The 26,592-nt window shown below is 41.5% G+C and overlaps 1 protein-coding gene across 1 annotated transcript in view; it reads right to left on the reverse strand.

The window, feature by feature from the left end:
* Nucleotides 1–4,540: 4,540 nt before the first annotated feature.
* CNKSR3 (CNKSR family member 3) overlaps nt 4,541–26,592 on the reverse strand; it is a 94,989-nt gene continuing 72,937 nt past the window's right edge. The window contains exons 7-13 of the mRNA XM_083176301.1: nt 23,918–23,977; nt 20,032–20,100; nt 15,844–15,990; nt 14,771–14,895; nt 11,846–12,045; nt 10,193–10,282; nt 4,541–8,816 (exon numbers count right to left, since the gene is read on the reverse strand). Of these exons, the coding sequence (XP_083032427.1) occupies nt 8,515–8,816; nt 10,193–10,282; nt 11,846–12,045; nt 14,771–14,895; nt 15,844–15,990; nt 20,032–20,100; nt 23,918–23,977 (993 nt within the window). The 3' untranslated portion in view covers nt 4,541–8,514. The remainder of the gene's footprint in view (nt 8,817–10,192; nt 10,283–11,845; nt 12,046–14,770; nt 14,896–15,843; nt 15,991–20,031; nt 20,101–23,917; nt 23,978–26,592) is intronic.

Here is a 26,592-nt window from a genome sequence, read left to right on the forward strand (position 1 = left end):
TAGTCTCAGTGGAATGTTGTACTCAATTCATTCAAGATTTTATAAGTAATGTTTAATATAACAAACAACAGTGTAGCTGTAGCATTTTCACCCAGACACACAGGGGACTCTTGTGGACAATAAAGTCAGGCCCAATTTCCCCTCCTAGCTGTCATTTGCTAACTTACTGTACTAAGTATGTGTGATTTTCTGTGTCTAGGCTCTCTCTAATATACCAGCACCTACAGTACAGTAGTGGCACTTACAACAACAGACCAGCTGGGCCTGCCAGAGGCAGAACTACCATTGGTGCAGTGCATCGGGGCCCCTGAGGACTAAGATGCTCACTGCTGTCCCTGTCACCCCCTTGTCACACTTTGACACCCTCCGTATCCCCTGTCATCCACTGCCGTGTTGCATATTGTGAACTTGGGGTGGAGGAGGGACCCCAAATTATATTTCTGCACCAGGACCAACAACCCACAAGCTTTGCCACTGCCATAAGCAGCTGTAGGTAGATTCCTAGGGCGCGACAATCTTGGGGGGGGGGGGACACGAAATCTGACTATCACAAAATTAAGGAGGTCTATGAGGAAGACACCCTGTTGTTCTTAATGCAGGTGGACAACTTAACACCTTCCCTCAAGAGTGAGTATTAGCAGCATGGAGTTAGGGAGTCCAGTAGGTTGAAGTTTGCCTAGGGCGCTCCAAGAAGACCAGGCATATTGTGCCAATAACAGGAACATTTCCATAGCTAATTAATCTACTAGCAACATTTAAAACCAGTTTAACTGAATATAATGCACACAACGGCTAATACATTTAATATGGGATCTTGATAAGTGGATGGCAAGAGGAGAAGCTAAGTGGGATAAATCTTCATTTTAATGGATCTGCCTGGCGCCATGCTTTTTTGGAAGTGGGTTTGGTGTATCATGATTGATCATAGGAAATAATATATCATTCTTGGATTGGTATTGTCTAAGGCTAGGTACAGTAGTGTGACTCAGAGACTGGGCAACAACTCGCCGCCATACATACAACATGATACATTGTACAATGTAACTATGCAAGAAAGAGGACATTTGGGGATGCTTTATGGTAGTTATTTATAGGCTCACAAGTGTGGTAAGTGCATTAAACCAAACCTTTCATTGGTACCTTGCTGAGGAGTGTATTAGAGGGGAAAACAATAATAGTGAATGATAAATAGTATACTATAGAGAAGAGTGTGGAGAGATGTATGGTGATGTAAGAGAGTAGTTGAAATAGAGCAAATAAATAGAATACAGTAGGTGTTAGCTGGAGTGATGTATAAAAGCTGGATGAATGTGGAATAACTACTGCTGAATTTGTACCTATGTCATGTTTGTATGCAATGCTGATGTTTACCCAATGTATCGATTATCGGCTACGCATATGCTGGATTTCACTGCACATGTGCCAAGGTGCAAATAACAAACTGACAGGAAGGGGCCACTTGATGATGTAATAATGAGTAGCAGCAAAAGTGCAGAAGTGTCATGGCCATTTTCCAGGTGTTTCCATGCAGGCGAATGCAGCCGCAAATGTTCTATTGCACATTATATTGTTCAGTGTGTATAGCATGACCTCTGAAACGGTCATGCCATCGGATAGGTTACACACTGTCTAATGGCTACCCAGTCTTAGTAGCTGATTGGTTGTTATGGGCAAAATACTCCACTTTGGAGGTTATTCAGGTTTATTTTTCAAACCCCTTGGGAATGGTGGTTGGGCACAACCCATTCACAAGGCAAATTCGCACGCAGGGCATGCGAATGGATGTTACACAGTAACATCCAATATACCTAGGAGATGGTCTATAGAGCAAAGTGACCATTTTTTAGATGATACTAAACTTTGTAAGGTAAGAAAATCAGACCCGGATGTGGATGTCCTACAGAGCGACTTAAATAAACTGGAGGTTGGGTGACAAAATGGGAAATTAGGTTGAATATTCAAAAATGTAAAAAGAAATGGAAGAACAACCTATTGCTTAAATGGGAAAATACTAGGAGAATCATTAATGCAGAGGGATTTGGGTGTGCTTATAGACAACCACAGTGCTCAATATTAGGAAGCAGCAGCAAAGACCAACAAGGTATTAGCTTGCATAAAAGGGGCATAGTATTATCTTGCCACTGTATAAATCATCGGTATGTCCTGATCTGGAATATGCTTTACAGTCCTGTGTACCACTTTCTAAAAAAAAAAGACATCTTGGAACTTGAAAAGGTTCAGAGAAGAGCAACTAAATTAATTAAGGGTATGAAGCCATTGGTCTAGGAGGAAAGGTTAGCGAATCTTGATATGTTTACATTAGAAAATAGGCATTTAAGAGGGGATATGATTAATATTTATAAATATAAAAAGGGTTAATCCAGAAAACTATCAAGTGATCTGTTTACTATAAGATCTGTACATAGGACACGTGGTCCTCTAAGTTTAGAAGAGATGAAGGGTGTTATTCAGGTTGATTCGCAAGGCTGCAAATTTGCAAGGCCACCAAACCCCGCCCGGGGGAACGACCGCCGCCCCCTCCCCCGCCACCCCCTCAAAGTGCGGCTTCGCCCGAACAGCTGCGAATGGATGTTTTGCATAAACATCCATTCGCATGGCTCAGGTAACCGCAAACATCTTTCGATGGTCACCGACCATCGAATGATGTTTAGCCTGCACGCCTATAAAAGTGACTTTTCAGTTACTTACATTTGCGTGCTCGCTGGCGTGGATATGGGCAGGCAGCTGACATCCGGTGATATCAGCTACCCGCCCCCCACACCCGCGTCACTGCCTCATTACCATGAGAACAACCAAGCGTTCTCATGGGAACGCCCATGGAACACTTGGCGTTCCCATATGGTGATGGGGCAGCCCGGCGCCCTCCGCCCATCTCCGCCCCCCCCCCCCCCCCCCCACGCCGGCATGGGTGCGTGCACCTGGCGAATGCACGCAGTACCGAATGGATCTGAATCAGGCCCGAAGTTTCATACCAAGCGAAGGAAGGGTCTCTTCACAGTAAGTGCAGTTAAGTTATGGAATGTCTGAGAAGTTTGTCATGGCAGACTAAATGAAAATGTTTAAAAAACGGTTAGACAAATTTCTAGCAAAAATAAAGTATACTGTGTTATAAACATATTTCATAAGGAACTGTAGTGTACTTAGTTAACACATTGAACTTGATGGTCTCCTGTCTATATTTTTTAACCTCACCAACTATGTATGTACAGTATGTTTGTTACTATGTATGACCCATTCCATTACAGGCAAAGAGGTCTATGTAATAAGCCTTGAAGAGAGATAAAGAGAACAAGCTCTTAAGGTCAGCTACACAAGAACAATTTGTAGCCAGCTGATCCGGTGGGCTCTAGAGGTGGTACGCCAGTGGTGCACACCTGGAAACAGCTGGTGCGCACCTACTGCATATTAGTGGTATGCTCGTAAATTTTCCAGGACAGCCCGCTGCGGCAGCACAGGTGAGCCCAGAAAGTTTCCAGGCATACCAACCAAGTGGTTAATGTACTAAGCATTGATGTTTTCTACCCCCAAAGATCTGCTTCCACTTTCTCTAAAAGTTAAACTAGGCAGGAGGCCAGTGTGGATGCAGTGAAGGTGCATGGTCCAGACAATGCAGACTTGTCCAGACCGTTTAGAGGGGGGCTGTAAGGGCTGCATGACATCACATGAAGCCCTTCGACCCAAAAAATGGGCGGCCTCTGTCTGGCTTCAAAATAGAGATGGGCCAGTATATTTTTGAGGGTGAATCATGGGAAGGGATCTGGCATGTGAAATGGCCTTGTCCTATGATGAACAGCCCCCAGCAAATTTACAACTAGTTCTGAATTAGGCCCTATAGGCACAATCCTGCAAAAACCTAGGCAGTATTTTTACAAATACAGGTCCCAAAAGGGATGTGCAAGATATACATCACTTAAAAGGGACAGATACAATTACACGCTGGTTTACAACACAGGCAATTGTCAGCTCTGAGCTATTCAATTAAGGTTCGCTACTCCGGCATTAAGCAACAGGGTGCAGTTATTAAGGATTGCATCCAGGCAGCCTCAGGATCTGTGAGGAAAAATATAAATGTGCCCTCTGATGCTTAACACGCTGGTTTAACCAATACCTTTCTACACTTCCTACCTTTACCATGTGTTACCCATCAGTTTACCATGCAGGGAAATGGTCAAAAGACTGAACAGACTCAGATGGTAAACACCAAGTTTAATTGCATATGCCCCAATTAGGTATACGGTCATTGGGTCACCAGAATGATGGTCGACATGGGTTAGGTCGACAGGGCCATTGGTTCGACATGTTTTTTTTTTTAATGTTCTTTTTAGCAAAAATGTGCGACGACTCGGAACCGCAACAATCCAATGCATATATATGGCTGCCTCAGTCACACTGAAATGGAGCAGCAGACGCCTTCAAATCAGAATCAGGGCAATTGTGCTTATAGTAACCCTGACCATGAAACAGATTCCATTTTATTTCGGAGGGTAAGATTAACAAACAAACAAATACAGAGCACACTAGAATCATGTGTAAAATGCATTTTATTATTTCTTTTTTTTATTCTTCTAACTCAATATTTAAAACTTGAAATGTCAGGTTTTAACAAAGGCAGTTGTGGTGAAGTTATACAGTCTTTAAACATTTACTTAGAATGAAATAGTATTGCGTTACAATAGAAAATACAAACAGTGACATACAGTAAATGACAAACCTGGGGGGGGGGGGGGGGGGGGGGGCGGGGGGTAGTTATGCTTAAAACCTGTTTAATTGCACAAAAATAGAGACGTCTTTTCATTTTGGTCTTCTACACAGCCAAAGAAGAAAGTGAACTTTGTCATGTAAATCCCTTACCTTATTTTAAATTTGTATTATCATATTGACCAGAAAAAAAATATATATTTGTTTAATGTAAGGCTCTACAGAAGCATAATTAATCTTTTATAAACATAATTAAAACATTAGCTGAGGCACAACACTAATCATTTGAAGCTTATGAACACGGGGGATAAATGAACGGGCAGTGAAAGTGTTTAACAAATTCCTAAAACCCAATTTTATGCTTCATTTGGTAATTTTAGGAAAGAGGAAATGGCACATAATTGCGACTTAATCTTTTTTTGGGGTCAATGCGTAAACAAATAGCTAAATTCCTTTGGTACTTTTTAGATTAGATTAAATTGGCTTGCTTTTGCCTGTATTTTATTTATTACCACTCAAATTGCCAAAAAAATAATAATAATAAAAAAAAAACACACACAAAGAAACGAATTCTAACAAATCTTGATTTATCCATGATGAAATACCCAGTATTCATATAAGGGTGCTTTTATCTTGAAGCCATTGCAAAAGTTCAAAAAAACGTATATGTTTAAACCCTATTATAAAATAATAATTTTTAAGGGTCGTTCACATATCTGAGCTAGGAATAACTAAATAAAAACTATTGGGGGAATTCTATTATCCATGTTAATTTACAGACTGGCTAATGATCTCCTGGGCTATCCAATCAGTCCCCGAATGCAGCCTGACCGAAGCCCTTATTGACGATTTTATAGGGCCTCAGTAGGCTCTGAGAAAAAAAATCCCTGTTAACTAAAGTTCTAAAAATGTTAAAAGGAATTTAACTTCTAGAACATATTGGTGGGAAAAGCAGTTTGCTCTTATTTGAATGTACTTTATGTGCATTTATTAACTTTATAGATTGTTTGAGGTACTGTTGACACACACAATTATTTTAAAGTAAGATAAAACACATTTTTACTTCAATATATGCTTGGTCCAATATTTTGTCTTTGCTGTTTTTTTTTTTTTTCATTTGATGGAATGGTTATGAATTGCCAATATTACATTACTGAATTACAATTATACATTTACTGGTTCCATTCCCAATTAAAATATATAGTTATAAGTGTACTTTTCATATTGCAAAGTGAATATGAACCTAAAATAGTATAGATGACCAATTAATCAATACACAGCCTGTGTAAATTCCTACTGATCTCTATTCATTTGATAAAGATTCAAGTGTGAGGAAGACTGGAAGAGAAGGAGGTACAGAGATAAATACATCTCAGATTGTACTTGTCAAAGGAAACAAAAAACATGGTGTAATGTTTTTAAGACATTATGGATATCCCTGCTAGTGCAACACATGGCTTTTACCTGACTTAAATTATTAGTAACTGTATAATAAATCTATCTTACTCACTGGCAAAATAGCGCTCAGTGCTAAAGGCAACCATTTGTAGCCAAAATTTGAAGTAGAAAATGAAATGTACATATAAACAGAACGTAACATTCACTGTATAGCCTTTCTAAAATATTATGTACATTCAGTTTGTAGGCAAGATTTGCATGGTAACTTGTTTAAGAAAATAATACAGGGTCATTGCATCTTACATATATGTGCAGAGATAGCACGGTTCTAAACATTTATTTTGTTTGAGTATTCTTTAACCAAGCAGTAGAAAATAATGCACAATATGAATTAAATATACAGAGTAATGTTGGATCTGGGAAATAAAGCTATAATCTTTTTTTTATTCTTTGTCAAGGTACACCAATATCAACTTTTTGACATTGGCGAATGTCAGCTGGCCGCCCGTTTCCCCACACAGGGTGCTCAGATCTGCAAGCTCTGGAGAAATCATTTAATGGTCACAACCATTGAATGATTTCTTCCCCACACCCAAGGCTGCGAAAGGATGATTATGTAAATCATCCATTTGCAGCTGTGCAGGGGATCGCGGCATGTGAGGGGGAATGGGCGGCCTTGAGAGTCAACCAGAATAAGGGCCACGGGTCCCATCCTCAAGATACCACACTGAAATATAAAAATATTCTAAACACGGAATAATTTGTTAAAGAGTTCATCTAGGTCGCCCGTAGGCAAATTGGAGTTTGGTGCCAACCCCAAATATGGTATGTGTCAACATTCACCTGTGCTTATCATATGAGAGTCCAGAAGCATTGCTTGCTGCTGTGCGGGCTGAGTGGTATCAGGCAGGAGTCCTGTCCCCTATTGCAAGTATAGAGCCAATTTACTACATGTGTGCCACCACAGACCTCCATTGCAAGAGTAATGTATCCTGCTGTGAACCACACAGATGCTTCTTTACATGCATGTGCCCCTTCAGGGGTTGGAGCCCAGAGGCTGGAGCCTCCATTGTCTCTGGGAGTTACGCCACTGATCTGTTATCCAAAATGCTTCTGGTCCTGAGCATTTTGGATAAAGAATACTCAACCTATAATAGGAGGGGGCAGTTTCACCATAAACTGAGGTGAAGAAGTCCAATAATATTGTGCCTATGGGCAGGGCCTGACCTCTTAATCTGCCCATGCAACCATGAGTTGTATGATGGACCATTGTGTTCCCTTCCCTACTCTTGTCCCTCCCACTAGAACATTGTCTAACAAGGTACAGTAGCATACGATTACCAAGTATGGAAGGGGAGTAGTGCAAAAGGAAGTGAGGTGGAGGCAGTTGGAGGCTAAAGCACTCACAAGTTGTTGGTTTTATTAGAACTGACAAATATAATCATGTTGGGGGGTTTCAATTTGAATAATTAAATGCTGTTTATAGCTGGGAATGTCACTGTACAAGTATGTCTGAATAGATTTCGTTATAACCATCGGATAAATCATCTGGGAATGCTTAATGAAGTGGTGTTAGTGTGTCTTTTAGTGTATCCAGTATATTTGAGGACTGTGAATATTAAAAGGTAAAACACCAAGTAGTGTATATACTTTCCATGGAAAGTACATATATCATTCAGGAGCAGCAATAAGTGTGTCATGTGAAAATGTCTGTACAAATAAGTAAATTATATGAGAAAAATATTCTAGCTTAATCTCTGCACATCTATGCATTTCAATGAATATACATATGTTGTGTTAATGCATCAAAATGTAAATCTCCAATTATATGCTTCAGAAATTATAACTTGAACTGAAATGCTTTGTGATTTTGCTTGACAAAACAAAACTATGGAAAGCACACATTTTAACATTACAAATAAAAAGCTAATAAAACATCCTTAAAACAAAATTAAATAAATCCTTTGGTAAATAGCATGATAAAAAGTTGACAGCAAATGATAATAAATTACTTCATACTTGAAGAGTTCTATAAAAAGCAGTAGCGCAAAATGTAAGTAAAATTTACACGCACATACTGTATATCTTTAACAGATTACAACTTGAGTAGTAAAGTACAAAAAAAAATAACATATTCCGCAGAGACAAAAATACATTTTCATTTACTGCAGCTAGGCTATTTCTGCTTATTGCTTCGGAAATTACTGGTGGTGTTGTTACAGTTTTTTCTAAAATGCCAGTATGCAAAAGTAAGCGGCTGAGGAAGTGGTACTCGGTCATGTTCTGTGGAACCAGCTTCACATAATACTGCCATTTTGGAGACAAAGGCACTGAGAGGTAAAAGTCATGTCTGATATAAAATAAAATATATAGATTTTTTTATTTTATTTTTTAAAGTCAGCGACTCAATAGTTTTAGTTTGGTAAACCAACTGACTAGTAGTGAGGGCTCTGTTGTGGTATTTTTAGAAGAAGAAGACGAGGTTGTATGTTTTCTGGAACTTTCCTCTTGGTATGGCATTGTGGCGCTGTTGTGCAGGTCCATGTTCAAAAGACCACGGCTGCCCCTTATATAGTCTGTTCCTCTGACTAAATGCCTCTCAGTTGTTGATCGGGTAAAATAATTCCGAGATGATATATTTTCCTCTATGATTGGTGCTATTCGTTCATTGCTGAAATACCTGGACAGGGCCTCATCACCTTAAAAAGAGAAATGACTTTATAAATATTTATTACAAACTGGTGGATAATTTAGTAAGAAATATGTAAATGTACAATTCATTTGTTTAAAATAAACACCCAGGGTGTGGAAGACACATGTGTTTTTTTTTGTTAATCCAATGCCATGAAAAGTTCTTGGGTACTTGTGTATTTTGGCGGCGCCCATCGCATCGCATACCATAACACATACGATGGTATGCGATGCGACGCGATATCGTACGATAGTGCACGATGGCATACAATTTCGAAATTGTATGCCATTGTTCATGGCATACGATGCCATACGATGCGATGCGATGCGATTAAACATTGTATAAGCACCCTAATGGGTGCTTATACAATGTTAAGCACCCAAATGGGTGCTTACAATGTTAAATGCACCCCCACGCCACCCCCCACTATAAACGTGAACCCGAAGCGTGGCGAGCGCAGCGAGCCCGCGAGGGGCGGCGGTACGCGTCCTACGACCTTTTCATACCCCCACTATCCACGTCGGCGTGGAGTTGAGAATAGAATAGTGTGGCGAGCGCAGCGAGCCACCGAGCCCGAAGCGTGGCGAGCGCAGCGAGCCCCGCGAGGGGACGCGGATACCTTCACAGGTAAACGCGTCCCCTCGCGGGCTTCACAGGTGTCCGCGTCGCCACGGACACCTGTGAAGCCCGCGAGGGGACGCGTATAACTGTGAAGGTATCCGCGTCCCCTCGCGGGGCTCGCTGCGCTCGCCACGCTTCGGGCTCGGTGGCTCGCTGCGCTCGCCACACTATTCTATTCTCAACTCCACGCCGACGTGGATAGTGGGGGTATGAAAAGGTCGTAGGACGCGTACCGCCGCCCCTCGCGGGCTCGCTGCGCTCGCCACGCTTCGGGTTCACGTTTATAGTGGGGGGTGGCGTGGGGGTGCATTTAACATTGTAAGCACCCATTTGGGTGCTCAAAAGCACCCTTTAGGGTGCTTATACGATTTTTGGTCGTATAGGGGGTCAAAATCGCGTCGCATCGCATCGCATGCCATCGGGTGCATGGCATGCGATGCGATGCGATCTGTTCGTCGTACGACGGACATCGGGGGCGCCGCCAAAATACACAAGTACCAGTTCTTGTGAGTGCAAATTAGCGTGGCAACAGCCATACTTTACAGCAGCACAAACTTGTACAAAACTGTGCAAATTCAGGCTCAGGGGAGATGTGGTACTGTTGATGGTGTTGCGGCAAAGGCAACTCAAACTCTTCATTTGGATTTGGATTGATCCATATGAATGCATTACAACACCCAAACCTGTACAATACATAAATACAATTTACAAATTTTTAATGTTTTTAAATCTTAACCTAAACATAAAATTCTCTCTGTTTACCTTTTTTTCCTGTGATTCTGTGCCTTGAGTAAGTTTCTGCAGACACCATCCAACTAGCTTCTGCAGGCATAGATAACGGACGTGGCTTCCCTATTGATACATAAATGAAATGAAAGACGGGATAGACCTCTTGCTCTAATTTAACATTTTTCATAGTTTTACATTTTAATATTTGAAATAATTATAAAAAAGTGCGGTACAGAATTATACCCCTTTTGCACTAGCAGAAATAACCAGGTAATCTCCGCAGGAACGCGTGTTTACCCAGGATTTTCTGCTAGTGGAAATGCTCCCTGTCAAGTAACCCGGTTTGGATTCCCCTGGCAATCCTACTCAGATAATGATCAGGGTATATTGCATATAGGTGCATATTGTACATGTTTATGTGCAGTTTTTCCATGTCTAGGTGCACCAATAGCTTAGGTGTACTGTCAACAGTTTTCACAGAAGTATTGCATGTCTTGTGTGAAGACACTTTTGAAAGGGTTTCATATTGAATGTTTGGGACTAAAATAAAAGCACAAACTTTTTCAAATAAATATTTGTGGTCTACTTCATCAAGAAATGTTTTCTTTAATGGTGGGTAATGATGGCCTTGTTTTGTGACCTCCCCATTGGTAATTTTAAAAAGGCCTTTTCTTATGTAATCTATAGGAAAAACAGGCCTTACCTTTAAGTGTAAACGGGGATGATCCAGCAATTTACCGGGTAGCACTGTAGTGGAAATGTGTCTTAAACCCAGGTCCAATCCGGTATCGATCTGGGTACAAATGACCAGGTCTGACCCAGGTTACAAAGGAGGGAAGGAGGGCTCTGGTAAGCAGTCTACAGGAGTGCTGGTAGAGCTGAATTTTTGGGATACTCCAGGGGCTGTGTTTGTCCAGTCAGAGCCCATTATTTTACAACCTTGTGCAATATCTTTGTATATTGGTGTAGGTCATTAAATGTCTATGATCTTGGCCCTTGCAGAAGACACTGCATCATAGTGATTAGGAAGGGGAGGTACTGTAGTTGCACACATTGGTTATGAAAATATTGAGTTCCAAAGTTAAACCTCTAGTCTATATTGAAGATGGTCAAAATATTGTATTTAGGATCTATATGCTGTAACAATTAAAAAATATAATATAATATATTAAATAGTTATATTGGCTGGAGGAATGTATCCTGATGAAGGGAGTTACACCCCGAAAGCTTGAATAATAACAATACAGTTCCACCTTTGAAACCTTTTAACCAATGCCTCTGGAGTGCCATTATGTTTTGGACTTTGTGTATCTATTACTGTTTGGGCCCCGGAACTAGTTGCTGTGGATTATTTGCGAGCGCCGGCTGTAGTAAGCCCGCTCAAAGCAAATGCTTCGAAAGCTAGTAGATGAAGTTTTACTGGCTGCAGTTTTTCGGAGCCGCACGGACACTAGACATATATGTGTGTGTGTGTGTGTGCTGTAGAGATTGGCCCTCCACTGGCTTTCAATCAGTATGTGCCTGGGTGCCCTCCAATGTGTATCCCACCAGACATATTGAATTATATAAAGAGCATGACTCACATGTCTTGATATCACAAATAACCACACAGACACAGTGATCACTTAAAGCAGATCAATGTTTCGTTGTCTTGAACCTTTGATGTTTACTATGGTAAAAACTTACCATACATTGGAGTTTTGTCTCTGAGTTTGGCATGCTGCACATGAACCTCAACTGGAAAAGTAGTTAGCTGGTCAGAGTCCGCAATGGTAAAGCGACGCCTTCGGCTCTCTTGATCAAGGAAGGAATTTGGAGATTCTGAACCTTTTGATCCCTGGTGTGTTTCTCTGTAAGCACTAAATCCAAAAGTACCCTTCTCATCCCTAAAAAGAGGGCAAAACATACTTTTAATGTAGGAATTCTTCCAGAGAAGAGAAAAAGAAACATTAGTTAAAACCCCTCTCTTTAATTCAGTGCCTGTAATTTTGTAACAAAAAAAGAAATGTGCTACAGTTTTGAATGTACTGGACATGTGGTGTAATGGTTAGCATTACTGCCTCACAGCACTGAGGTCATAGGTTCCATTCCCACCATGGCCCTAACTGTGCATGTGCGGGTACTTCAGTTTCCTCCCACAATCCAATATACTAATTGGCTCCCAAAAAATGAACCCTAGAATGAATGTGTTCTAACATGGAAATAACAATTGAATAATTGGGATGTGGTCATGATCTTGGCTGTCAGAATATACCACATTTTGCATTCCAGCAGATCCTGATAGTAAGTAATGGGGTTAAGGGGGAGGTTCGGGGGACCTAGGGGGAGGTTTGGGTTACGCTGTGGGTGTGGTGGAGGTTAGGACTGGAGGGGTGGGTTATGTATAGCTTTAATGGTTAAAACACATACTGGAATCTGTCTGGATTTCAAACCAAATCCCATTATTCATGTGTCTTGCTACTTTTATATTAATATAACATAAGGGATCAAATCATTTTAGTTTATATTCCCAAAGTGACTAAGTAGCCATGTGTTGTACAGAAGGATACCCAAAGTTCTGTTCTGCAGCCAACATTGGAGATGGAAACAATAATACAGCAAATATTGGTTCTTTTTAACAAAGATGCAATGCATGCAAAATATAAATTATTTGCATGATTCCTCTGTATGTTTTGTAAATTAAATCCTATATTCAACAGTACAAGAACTAGCACATAACACCTTGCACAAACATAAGCAAATGTTTCTCTTTCAGTTTTTATTAGATTTACAAGTCTAGAAACAGCTATAACTCTAATAGCCTCTATTCACTTATCAGACGTATCGTATGCAGCTTTGCATGCAATACCTCGGCAACATTGAATGCGGTCCTTTAGTATATGATGTATTGTATGCGACCCCTAGCAAATGTTACCGGATCCTGCTGGATCTAATAGATCTTATGTGCAGCCGTAGAGATCTCCAAATCCGAGCTGATGCGCACGGGACTGGGCATCGGAATCGGAGGTTGGGCAGTTACGATTTGGGCTTTTTCACCCGATTTCTCATTCCGATCTGTTGGAATCAGGTGAAAAGGGCCCAAATCGTATAAGTGTAAGGGCGCCTAAACGGTAGGGGAAAAGACCACAGAAACAGTAAGAGATGACATTTTTAAAATATAGGTCATCTACCCTACCCAAAAGGCTTAGGATCAGAAGTATTTTCTATTTCAAATTTTTCTGTATTTTCGCATATTTATTAAATGTACTGTAGCTTTCAAATAGATGAAATTGATGAAAAACAAGATCCAAGGCTAAACGGGGTATTCAATCCCCGCCGCTATTTCCGACGAGGGGAAATAGCGGCAGGCGCATATTCAATGCGGTCTTCCCCGACAGCATTGAAGACGCAGATCGACAGAGCATGCCCGACTTTAAAGATTTCAGACCCATTTTGCCGATAACAGGCATGAATTTTTGCAATCACGGGCAAATTCCGACAATCCACGGCCGTATAAGTGGACACACCCCCTTTTAGCCGATCGCCAAGCGGGACATTAAATACCTCCTGGCGATATGCTGTCGAGCAAAGCGAAAACAAGCCAGGGTCGCGGCTGGTGGGACGAATCGACAATCATGACCCGGGACTGAATACCCCCCAATAACACACATCTACAAACAGATGACTTTTTTTGGTACTTGTGTATTATCACGGCGCCCCATTTGACTATGTACACCGGCATAGACATCGCATCGCATGCAATGCAATGTGATGGTACTTGTTAAATTTCACGGCAGCCCTGGCTGTGGTTCGCATCGCATGCGATTTTATTGTGTGCGATGCCATGCAATGCGATTCAGCACACCCCCACTATCCACATCACCCCGAAGTGTGGCGAGCGTAGCGAACCCTGATAGGGGATGCAAAATGCGTCCTCCCGACCTTTTCATACCCCCACTATCCATGTCGGCGTAGAGTTGATTGTATAAAGTGTGGTGAGCGCAGCGAGCCACCGAGCCCGCATAAATGAGCCCAAAGTGTACAGAGTGCCGAGAGCGGACAAAGAATACAGGTCAATTAATCCGCATCCGCTTGCCAAACTTCGGGCTCGTTTTTTGCGGCCCCGCGCCACACTTTATAAAATAAACTCCACGCCGACGTGGATAGAGGAGGTATGAAAAGGTCGAGAGGATCCGCTCGCCACGCTTCGGGGAGACGTGGATAGCGGGGGGTGCTAAATCACATTGCATCGACGTGGATAGTGGGGGTGTGCTAAATCGCATCTCACGTGATAAAATCGCATGCAATTGCATGCAATGCGATCCATTAATTTTGGGCAATATTTTTAATAGTTTTTGTGCATGAAACAAAGTTGTTGCCATCTCAGTCACATTTAAAAATAATTCCTTATTTTTGAAAATTCAGTATTTTGGAAATTTTGGGTGATCTATAACTCATTCAGCATATAACAGATAATTGGAGATCCGTCCACATTTTAGCACAGGGTTCTAACTGGATAAGCTACAGTGAAAAAAAAGTATTTTCTCAATAACATCACTGGATTATTTGTCAGCGTTTCAAAACAGGGACACTGGCATCTAAGCATTTCTCACTCTTCCCCCTTATACATACCTTGGTGAGTATGGGACTCTGGGAGGTGGAGGGATGTACAGATCAAGAATTGCTGGCTTCTCTTTTTTCAGTGAGGTATCCAGTGTGCTTTCCGGGGACTGTGTTGTAGTTGGTGGAGGGCTTGTCTAAAATGGAACAAAGTATATGGCATTTATTGTATATTTACCAAAATTAAAATTCATCCCATATATAAAAGGCTAACACTGCTTCTCGCCTCTATAGCAGGGAATTCAAGTGTATTGCACACCAGCAGAAACTAAACGGTGATGTCATTACAGTTATATGGTTCTGTCAGTTTGACGGGCTGGTAACTAGTAAATCTATATTTATTCTACATATCTATATAGTTATTTTACATATTCTGTTGGGGAATCCTGCCCTGTTGGGCACATGCCCTGGTGGAGGAGAGGCTTTCTATGCTAAGTAAGATAACTCATGAGTAGTGTCTTGGCTGCAATGTGACAGGCGATGGGTTTGAATGCCAGGAATGTCAGCATCTTGAAATGTAAGAATGGACAGTGTGACTGAATAGCAAAGAGTTCTTGAGTTAAGTTCATGAATGTTGCATAGGTGTTAAAAAAGGGAGGGTTTGGGGAAAGTTCTAAGTGAAAGTAAAAAAACATATAATAACCTGCGGCGCTATGTGTGGTGGCACCACCATAGTTACAGCTGTAGGGACAATATAAGTTTAACTGAAGGAAAATGTACCCAAGTGGGAAGACACGGACTGATACAAGGTCTCCAATAACACTGGGAAGTATCATATGGCTATAACACCAGCACAGTAAATGTGGTTCGAAATGCATGTAAAACATTAAGAGATCATAATAACCGTTTTCACCACTAGAGGCCTCTATATGCTTTCTTGTATAACCTCGCAAAAAGGATTTATATTGTAAATGTGTTGTATAATATACCCACTTTTCACTTGGTTGTACACTGCCATTACTTTCTACTTCTAGGCTCATTATAAACTTTAGGGGTTATCAGGATAAAGATAAACTTTTCACAAGTATATTCATTATATACGATCACTTAGACATATTTCAACTGAGATTTATATGTGTTAATACCTGCACAAGTGGTGGTCGCCATCTCAAGTTTTTCAAAGGTGCAGGGGTGAAATTAAAGGTTCCGGTAGGTCTCTTTTTCAGAAGTAGTTTAACACCATCAGAGTTCTCTCTTAGCCTTGCTACAAGGTTCTTTAGCTGCCATCCAACCTTTAAAGTGCACAAAAGGCTTAGTCAATATCTGCATGTTTATTCTCGTCAATAAAAATGTTATATGCATTATATTAAACATGTACTGTATATAGAGTAGTTGACTCTTCTATACTCAATCACCCAATATAGGGTAAACAGAACAACAATTGTATAGGTGTGTATACTGGAGTATCAGCAGTTTTTAGTCCTCAAACAACAGTCGGGATTGGGAGGTCGTATCTTGGGCCTGATTCGGATTCATTTGCAAAGCACATTTGGTTTTCTAATGGACAAAACCATGCGCACTGCAGGTGGGGCAGATGTAACATGTGCAGAGAGTTAGATTTGGGTGGGGTTTGTACTTTAAACTGATATCTATATTGCAGTGTAAAAATAAAGCAGTCCGTATTTAACCTGCACAGAAACAAAATAACTCGCCCCATATCTAACCATTTCTATGCATATGTTAGATCTGCCCCACCTGCAGAGCACATGTTTTTGTCCATTAGCAAATCAAACGTGTTTTGTGAGTGAACCAGAATAAGGCCCCTTATGTACGGTTTAGTAATTGTTTCAGAGTTACCTCCTGATCCCATAGAAGCCTATACACCCTGAACTATTTTAGTATAGTGTGTATGCTGCTCGAAGCGGCTGGCAGCAGGTCAGGCTGGGGACACACTGCTTGGCTGATTGGGAGTGTTTAACCTGATCAGCCTGGCATCAAATAGGTGTGTACCCAGCTTTAAACACACCTGATCAACTGATGTATATGTATCCAGCAGCGATTCCTTGTGAGGCAACAGTGAGGGAAGCGGTTCCTGTTTGGGGATTGGGAGATTAGCTGTGCAGCACTTAAGACCATTGCATGTACAGCATACACACCTGTACAATAGTTGGCTGTTTACTTGATATCGGGACAAAATGCTGATGATTGTATCGGTTGTACCCAGCTAAAGATATGGTAAGTAATTTAGTTTTGCACATATTGGGAGGGAATTTGAAAAAAATGCAGCACTGGGTTTTTCCTGAAGCCGCAGGGCTTGGCTATTCATTCGATGACAGAAAATAGAAATCATGAAGTCTTTGTTTCTCGCACTTCCAGAGAAAATCTGATATTTCATAAAATGGTTAATTTAAGGAAAATTCACCAGGACTTGATCTTTGACTTCAGCGGAACTTTCCCTGAGGACTAATTACGCAATTGGAAGTCTCCAATTAGCTTAATTTATGAAGTTACTCACTTTCTAAAGTGGTGATTTCTGAATTCAACATCGGGAGCCAGTAATCTGCAGCAGCTGTGAGTACCTTTGAGTATGTAGTGTTGTGTAAAGGTCCATACACACTGGGCGACTATACCCAGAGTGTATGGACAGCGATAATCACGTTCATCGCTGCGGGGAAAGCCGCTCAGTGCATACACACTGAGCGACTTTCACAGCACACAGAACGCAAGCAACTTCTAGCTGATCATAGCTTTTTGAGCATGATGAGAGTTGTAGATTTGCAATAACTTAACCACTACAAGTTCGCTGAATCCAAGTTCATACAGTATATAGTTTCACCAATATATCATAAATCAGATTCAGGAATGCAATTATATTCAGGAATAACACATTTGTGGCTATCGAATAGTCTACGGACATCAATAAAAGGTATGTTAATAAATAAAAAATATATAAAATGTATATTTTACTTTATGGGTCTGCAAAGCTGAAAATGATCCTGTCTTCATTGCCAGAAATGTTAAAAACAGATGTGCTTATTATGCTTCTATGCTCCTGTTCATCAAAAGAAACTAATCGTGCCTTTTCTGGTGATTTCCAAGTTTAATTCTCTTAAATCTCTAAAGCCCTGTATACATGCTTAGATTTGCTTTAGATTTGATGTTAGATTCGATTTTCTATTAGATCTGGCATTGGATCTTCCCATTAGATTTGGCATTAGATCTGTACTTTTGCATTCGATTCGATTTGGATTTCACAATGTAGGCACAATGTACTCATTCTATTTACTGGATCGAATTGAGATTTCCTTGGCTGCATAGAAGATTTTTGTGTTCGATTTGGTGAAAACGGGAGCGCGCATCGAATCGAAAGCAGATCAAAAGTGACACAAAAACCATTCGATTTCGATTAGGATTCGATTTGATTTTGCTTCTATAAGCAAAATCGAATCGAAAACAGGCAAAAATCTAAGCGTGTGTACAGGGCTTTAGACTGATACCCCTTTTCCACTAGAAAAATAACTCGGGTGGATGCGCGGGGACACACATCAATCCAGGTTTTTTGCTAGTGGAAATGCAAAATCGACTTCAACCAGGGTAGTTACCTGTGGCAATGGAAACGGGTAACCCGTTCACTGCAATACAGAGGCCACCACTGGGAGATGCTCTCTTTTCCCACTGCTGCCTCAGCCCCGCCTCTCAATGACACCTCTTTATGTCGGGTCGTGACGCCAGTGGGAAAATGTTTGCAAGCTGGGTCGCACTTGGGTACAAAAATCCCGGGTGCGACACGGCTATCTAGTGGAAAAGGGGTATTATACTAAGACTAACATAGCGTGGAAGAGCTAGTGGCAAAATTCACCTAGGGGCTACAGCTCTGCCAGTTTATCTGCCACCCATGGGCGCTACATAGCAGTGACAGTGACTTCCCAAAGGAAACACTCCTTGCTTATAACAGCCAGACAGGATGCTCCAGTGGGAGGCGTTTCTCTCTCCTTTTCATATAGTAAATGCTGGGTCGCACTCGCGATTTTGGACACGGGTCTGTCCCTGCAGCGACCCGGTATTATTGTTGCTGACATCATCTGGGGGCAAGGCAGAGCGGCGGCGTGTCAGTCAGGGGCGGGGGAGGAGGCAGCACTCACGTGACGCTGCTTCCTCTTCCATAGAAGTGAACGGGGACCCGGGTTATCCGTTCACACTGACCAGCAACCTGGGTCAGACCCTTCTGAAGATACTTCTTTTACCCCAGGATGAATTGCCGAGTTGCTGAACCCAGGATATTCAACATGGCCCTTTCACACCGCACACCAACCCGGGTCAGCCAGGCATTTAACCCGGGATACGGCCTGTCATATATGTGCAGTGTGAAAGGGGCATTTCTGCTTCGCTGGGTGATAGAGTTCTGCGCATGCATTGTTAGCACTAACCCCCAGTCGACCATGATGCCAATGTTGATACATCAGGCAGCATTGCATCTCCCATAGAAACCTATAGGGGATGCAAACGGCGGCGGTGCAAGGAACAGACAGTCCAATGGTTGGTGTGCATTGCTCCAATAATAGCTGTGTAGTATTAGAATGTTTATTGGATCGGCACACACTATGTGACACTATGTGTCTTTTGTTGTAATTAAGGGGTCTATAAGGATTTTATAGTTGTTTGCTTCTGTGCAAATTCACAATCCTATCGATTATCAAACAACTGTGCATGCATAAGGATCGTTGTATCCATGTGTGAGGACCAATAGGGACAAAAATTCTGAAAATATCTAATTACAATCCTTTCACAATTTGATGGACAGGAAGTCACTGGAGGTTATGCAATGTGCCGCCGCTATTTCCGACGTGGGAAATAGCGGCGGCTCCCTATTCAATGCTGTCTTTAGGGAAAATCATTTGATGGTGAGTGAGTTGCGTATGGACGTGCTACAGGACACGTATCGCAATATTTTCACAATTCCCTTGCAGATGTGCACATGGCAGGTTTTCATTCTGTCTGGGTGGCGGCTAACTACACGCAGCCATCTAAAAATTTGCAGATCAACTCTGGATCAGGCCCTACGCAATAAGCCTTGGAGCGAGATAAATTGGGCGGAGATAAAAGTAGCAGCCAACCAGCTGTCATTTTTTAAACACAGCCTGTAACATGGCAGTTAGGAGGTACTTTATCTCTCTACAAGCCTTAGCACATAGACTCCTGAGTACTTCAAATTAAAGTCTACTTGGAAAAATAAAACATTCTGAAAACCTTCAGAACTATGCTTATTGTACATTTGGTTAAATAAAGTTCTTACAAATATGAAAACAATAAGAAAACAATAACTTGATTCTTACCACAGTCTGATGATTAACCTGTATGACTTCGTCACCAGCATGAATCTTCCGGGAGGAATCAGCAGGCGACTGGGGAATGCGGGAAAGAGAAAAACAAATCAAAGACATTGCCTGGACCTGTCTTCAGTGTTTGTTCTGTTACAGGTAATATATACAGCTTTAAAGTACATACTGTATTTGTGCAACTGTGTCAAGGGAGCAACCCTGAATGATGTCACCTCCTAGAGGCCAGTAGAATAACAATATTTTATATCCTTGCATCTAGTCTGTCGTTTCTGTATTTCTTTATTTCTTTTTGTATTAAAGTAAAGACAAAACCATGTTTGGTCCAAGCTATTTTTAGAACAATAAAAGATTTTGTAACAAAATGACTACGCCTTTTTTTACCATTCATTAAATATTGTCACATTAATAATTTTTCATTTGAATTAACAGTTTTGTTTAAAAAAAAATTATACGTTTGTAGCGGGATATCACTACTTGTACAAAAGGTCTACACTCATTTATGTAAATTCTGGTTTAGCACATTTCACTGGGTATCAGTCTCCGTTCCTGACACCGTAACAACAAATTCCATAGCAACCAGCCAGAGCAAAAGTGGTACCAGTCTCTGTAAACAGCCACAGGGTAAAAAACAGGAAGCTGTAATCTAGTAATCGGATCAAAAAACATGTGTTCTGCTGGCCATGCATGAATTTCACCTTTTATCCAACTGCCTCATTAAAAATGGGCTTTACCTAAAACACCTTCAATAGGCTTTGTATCTGCAAGTGCAGGGGAGAATAAACTGTGTTTTTATTCAGCTGCGCTTTTCATTGCTGCTTGTCCTCTTGGTAAGCTGCGGACTAGGGCAATGGCAGGGATAAATGGAAAACTTGTGGGTTAAAGGAATGTTCCGTAGGAAATAATGATTCACAAGCTTGAGCTGGCTGAGCTGATAATACTATAACTGTACCTAAATGAGGCCTCCATACATTCCACCACTGGCTGTTTTTGTATCCTAGTGTCTTACAAATTCTGTATTGCAGCTGTTTTGTATGATTCTTCCCTATTTCTGTGTTACTGTAACATAACTTTTTAGCAATTTAGTTTCTTTGTAGTAGTTTTGTTTTTATATGTTTAAATATACACAAATAAGTTTATGTAGTGAGATATACCTCTGGGTTGGATATACATCCTATTTTGGGAATGTTCCGGCAGACGGGACATACCAAATGACCCGTTAAGGCAGGGGGAGCATGAAAGTAGCTCACAGGAAACACAAAAAGTGTACCCTCGCAGGCTCGCTATGCTTCACTCGCCACCTGTTACTAAAGGTGTGGTAGTGGCGTGGATAAATAGGTGTTCCACCAACCTAGCCGTCACGGGTCACATGGTATTTTCTGTTGATAACTTGGTCCAAACTGTACTTACTGCCTGGGAACTAGCTGCTACGATATACCTGGCTGTTGTGGGTATTGCCAATTTAGTATATTGTCTGCTGTTTAGTTTGATGCATTAATAATATACTGTGTTACAGTATATACAATAATAAAAAAAAACATCCTATTCAGAATTACTTCAAAACTAGTCATCTTCCACAATTCTACTATAAGCAAATGAAAATGTATAATGCAATTTTATTTGAGCAGAAAAATAGTTTTCAGACTTCGATGGTGACCTGTGGATCCAGTAATGAGCCCGATGGAACAGATTAAATTATAGGCTGATATATTCAAAGATATTTCCAGGTAAAAGTTTGGAGATAATACCAAGAATGTAACTGGATCTGTGACAAATGAGTAGGGATGGCCATCGACCATCGATGATTCAAAATCATCAATGGTTTATGGTCAATGTTGAATACTTTTGCCATCGATGGGGGACAACCAAATTGTTTGCCTCCAGCGATGGCATGGCAAAATCGATGTTTTGCTTTTTTTTTTTTTTTTTTTAAAGTACCAGGGCATGGAACATAGCTCCACCCGACGACACCCGCGAAGACCCATCCACGTGTTTTGATTGGCCCACAGGACAATCAGTCAAACATAATGATTGACCATCGATATGTAAAACTATCGATGTTCATCCATGCATAGTTTTACACTATCGATAGCCAGTTGTACTTTTGCCAACGATGGCCATCCCTACAAATGAAATCTCCCATTAATCCTCTTTTTTTTTTTTTTTAAGGTGACTCGAACATAAATCCCATATAAATATCTGTTCTTAGGTGCCGATTCCATTTAAGAATCCAGCATAAGTTCCCGGGCCTATGTGTTAACTCTCATAAACAGTGTACTTTACAGGATCAGAAAAAGCACCAGGCATTAAAGCCCTAGGCCACCACCTTACCTTATTTCACACCCAATAAATAATCTGTGCTAACTGAATTCCCCACATACATTGCATCAGGAAAATATTGACAGCACTTCACTTTTTCCTCATCACGTTATGTTCAGCCTTATTCCAAAATTTCCCCCTCAAAATCATAAACACAATACCCCGTATTGACATATTGACTTTTTGAATATGATGTCACAAGCTTGGCACACCTATCTTTGGGCAGTTTCACCCATTCCTCTTTGCAGCACCTCTCAAGATCCATCAGGTTGAATGAGAAGCATCTGTGCACAGCCATTTACTGATTTCTCCAGAGATGTTCAATCGGATGAAAGTCTGGGCTCTGTCAAGGCCACTCAAAAGGCATTCACATAGTTGTCCTGAAGCCACTCCTTTGATATGTTTGCTGGGTTGTTGTCCCCATCGCCCCAGTCTGAGGTCAAGAGAGCTCTGGAGCAGGTTTTCATCCCGGGGTCTGTGTACATTGCTGCATTTATCTTTCCCTCTATCCTGACTAGTCTCCCAGTTCCTGCCACTAAGAAACATCCCCACAGCATGATGCTGCCACTGTAGGGATGTCATTGGCCTGGTGATGAGCAGTGCCTAGTTTCCTCCGAACATAATGCCTGCCATTCACACCAAGTTCAATCTTAGTCTCATCAGTCATGGTCGGAGAGTCCTTCAGGTGCATTTTAGCAATCTCCAGGCAGGCTGCAATGTTCTTATTACTTAGGAGTGGCTTCCGACTGGCCACTCTACCATACAGGCCTAATTGGTGGATTTCTGCAGAGATGATTGTCCCTCTGTCCACAGAGAAATGCTGTAACTCTGACAGAGTGACCATCAGGCCTAGGGCCCTTCTCACCCAATCTCTCAGTTTAGACAGCCGGCCTGAAATAGGATGCACCTGAGCTAAATTTTAAGCTTCTTGGCAAAGGCTGTGAACACTTATTTACACGTGATTTCTCAGTACTTTTAAATAAAATCTCCCAAATTTTTCCGGTCTTTATGGGGTATTGTGTGTAAAATTTTAGGGGGGGGGGGGGGGGATATCTTTTATTTTGGTATAAGGATGTATCATAACAAAATGTGAAAAAAGTGAAGCGCTGTGAATACTTTCCGGATGCACTGTATGTACTAAGTCACAGAGGCAAAAAAAAGTGGACGCAAATAGACTTCCAGCCAATCAGCTCCTAACTGCCATGTTACAGAATGGGTTTGAAAAATGACAATTGAGAGCTCTTTCCACGGCTTAGTACATAGACCCCATAGTCCCCTAAATCTTAAATACAATGTAACAAATATCACATCCCAGAAACACATTGTTATATTTTTATTTAAAAAAAAATACTAAGTATAATAGTCAAGACCTCACATATGCTTTTAGCTTATATATTATGATAAATATTTTTTGGGGAAAACATATATCACACAGTCCAGCTAACTGTAACTATGATTGAATACCCGGAAGGCATTTGTAATAAATCACAAAACAGTCAGAAATAGTAGTTACAGTATACGTTAGCAATTACGAGATATATCGTGTGAGGCACACTTTACTTACATGTTCTGTAGTTCCTGTAATGACATGCAACCCATCATAGGTGGATTTGATATACATTCCCTAAGGAGAGGAAAAACAGCATATTTATGGTTAAATGGAACTTAGAAAACAATGAAATCTGTAAATTGCATTCTACCGAGAGCAGTCAGTGGTGGCTATGCTGCGTAATGGAAACAGTTGTGTAAAGGATTTGGGGCAACAAAAGTTCAGCATCTGGGCTTAATTTTAGAGGAATGTAAGTATTCTTGTGTTTCTATTGTTACCATTTTACTTAACATGTACATTGTGTATGTAGAACAGTATATACTACACTAATAATAAAAAATATTCTAACAAACATAAATTATACCTTTTATAAGTAAAATCTGAGGCAATGCAGTGCAAATATTCACATAAATATAAAGAGTTAACAACAAAAACGATGCCATATTATATAGTGCGTAAAGGTTGGCAAGGTGGTGGGAGCAACACTTTCTGTGTAAAACCCAAGAAATACCTCAAGAAAGTTCTGAGTATTAATTACTGTGATCAATTATTCTAGAAATAACTATTACACAATACTTCAAAAAACTGTAAAACGATTTTACTGTACTTGATAGTATGTGGGTAAAGGGGCATACACATGGGGGCGATTTCAGCCCCTTTTCTAAGCGATCTGATTAGATCACTTCGAAAAGGAGCACGGATCGATCCGTGTGTATGCCCTGCAGCAATGCTGATGCGCGGCCCCGCATGTCGGTATCGCTGGCTGGGAAAGCCAGTGCTTGCACTAGCTTTACACAGATCGCGGGGCTTTGCCTATTATAAAAATAAGTAAAGCCCCGCTCAGCAGGAACGCTCAGCACACCGCACTGCGATCATGTGTGCTGAGCAGGTGTCCTGCTATGTGCTGAGCGTTTGTGCTGCATCACATCACTCAGTACAAAAAGCAGGGTTACGCGTCCTCCCGACTTGTTCATACCCCCACTATCCACGTCGGTGTGGAGTCGATTTTATAAAGTGTGGCGAGCGCAGCGAGCCAACGAGCCCGAAGTGTAGCGAGTGGGGGTTTGAAATGGAGGCATTAGCCAGTATGTAACATGAAGCACTGGCAAATGCCTCCTTTATTGTGCATGAGACGCACGCGCTACCAAACCTCTAACCCTGTTGGCAGGGTTGCCATACCCTGCCACAATAATTATTGTCTGCGTCTCAGACAAACGGAGCGCCTCTCTGCCGGCGGAGAGGGGATCATGTGGGCGCCGGCTCTGTGTGAGAGGCGCTCACTAGGCTTGCCAGGGACAGAGCTGCAGATCTCGAGGACAGTACAGTGACTAGCTGTCTGATGGGGACACTAAGCTGACTACGCAGGGCTGCCGCGGAGTCTCTACGCTGCCTCCGCTAGGCGGGTGTGGTATAACACACCGACAGTCGGGATTCCGACAGTCATTAGCATGATGTCGGAATCCCGACTGCACAGCGGGTGGAGCGCAATGAAGCAACTTGCGGGCTCGCTGCGCTCGCCACCTATTTTATTCTCCCTCTGAGGGGGTCGTGGACCCCCACGAGGGAGCAGTCGGGATTCCGACATTGGAGTAATGACTGTCGGAATCCCGACTGTCGGTGAGACGTTCGGCTCCCTGCTAGGCAGCCATTGGGCTACTCTGACAACGTAGCTAAGGCTGCCGCCGTGAAACTACACAAGTAAGGCAGCCGTTGAACTACGCTGATAACGTAGCTTCAAACGTAGCTTCAAACGTAACGTAGGCTGCTGCCATGAAACGACACAAGTACCCCATAGTCTCCAAAATTTACATTTATTTGATTATTTTTTGCTAAAAGCCTACTGGCTACATCTGTAACTGTCACGAATGGGTAAAGAACATGTAACTGGCACTAAATATTTGCAAGGACATGATTGCTTGACATTCGGATGGTGTAATGGTTAGCATTACTGCCTCACAGCACTGAGGTCATGGGTTCGATCCCCACCATGGCCCTAACTGTGCGGAGTTTGAACATTCTCCCCGTGCTTGCGTGGGTTTCCTCCGGTTACTCCGGTTTCCTCCCACAATCCAAAAATGTACAGATAGGTTAATTGGCTTCCAACAAAATTAACCCTAGAATGTCTGTGTGTGCATGTACATGTGGTAGGGAATATAGATTGTAAGCTCCACTGGGGCAGGGAATGTTCAAATACTCTCTGTAAAGCGCTGCGTAATATGTATGCGATATATAAAGAAACTGTTAATAAATAATAAATAAATAAATTAAAATCAGTGTCTGAGATTGTATAGAAACTTTGTTCCATGTTTTAAAACCTTATTTCATGCACAAATAAAATATATTTGTGTGTATTTCATGTGTTTGATTTGCTTATACAACATAAATGCAAGATACTTTAAGATACCTCATTCAAATAATAATAACGAAATAATCAGTTATCCAAAATTCTTCTGGTCCCGAGCCTTTGGATAATAGTTGCTTCTAGAGGCACCATAGTTGGTGTTGCAACCAGTGGCGTAACTATAAGTTTTGCTCCCCCCTGCCAAAAAGTTTGTGGCGCCCCCCCCCCCCCCCCCCCTCCAGGCTCCTCTCCATCATGTTTCCCCAGTGTGTGACGTGATGACGTCACACACATAACAGAGAAGCTGAAGCAGGAGAAGAGAGACCAGCAGACACTGCTGCTTCCCTTG

Source organism: Crinia signifera, chromosome 3 (genome assembly GCF_055691185.1).
Source record: "Crinia signifera chromosome 3, ASM5569118v1, whole genome shotgun sequence".
NCBI lineage: Eukaryota > Metazoa > Chordata > Amphibia > Anura > Myobatrachidae > Crinia > Crinia signifera.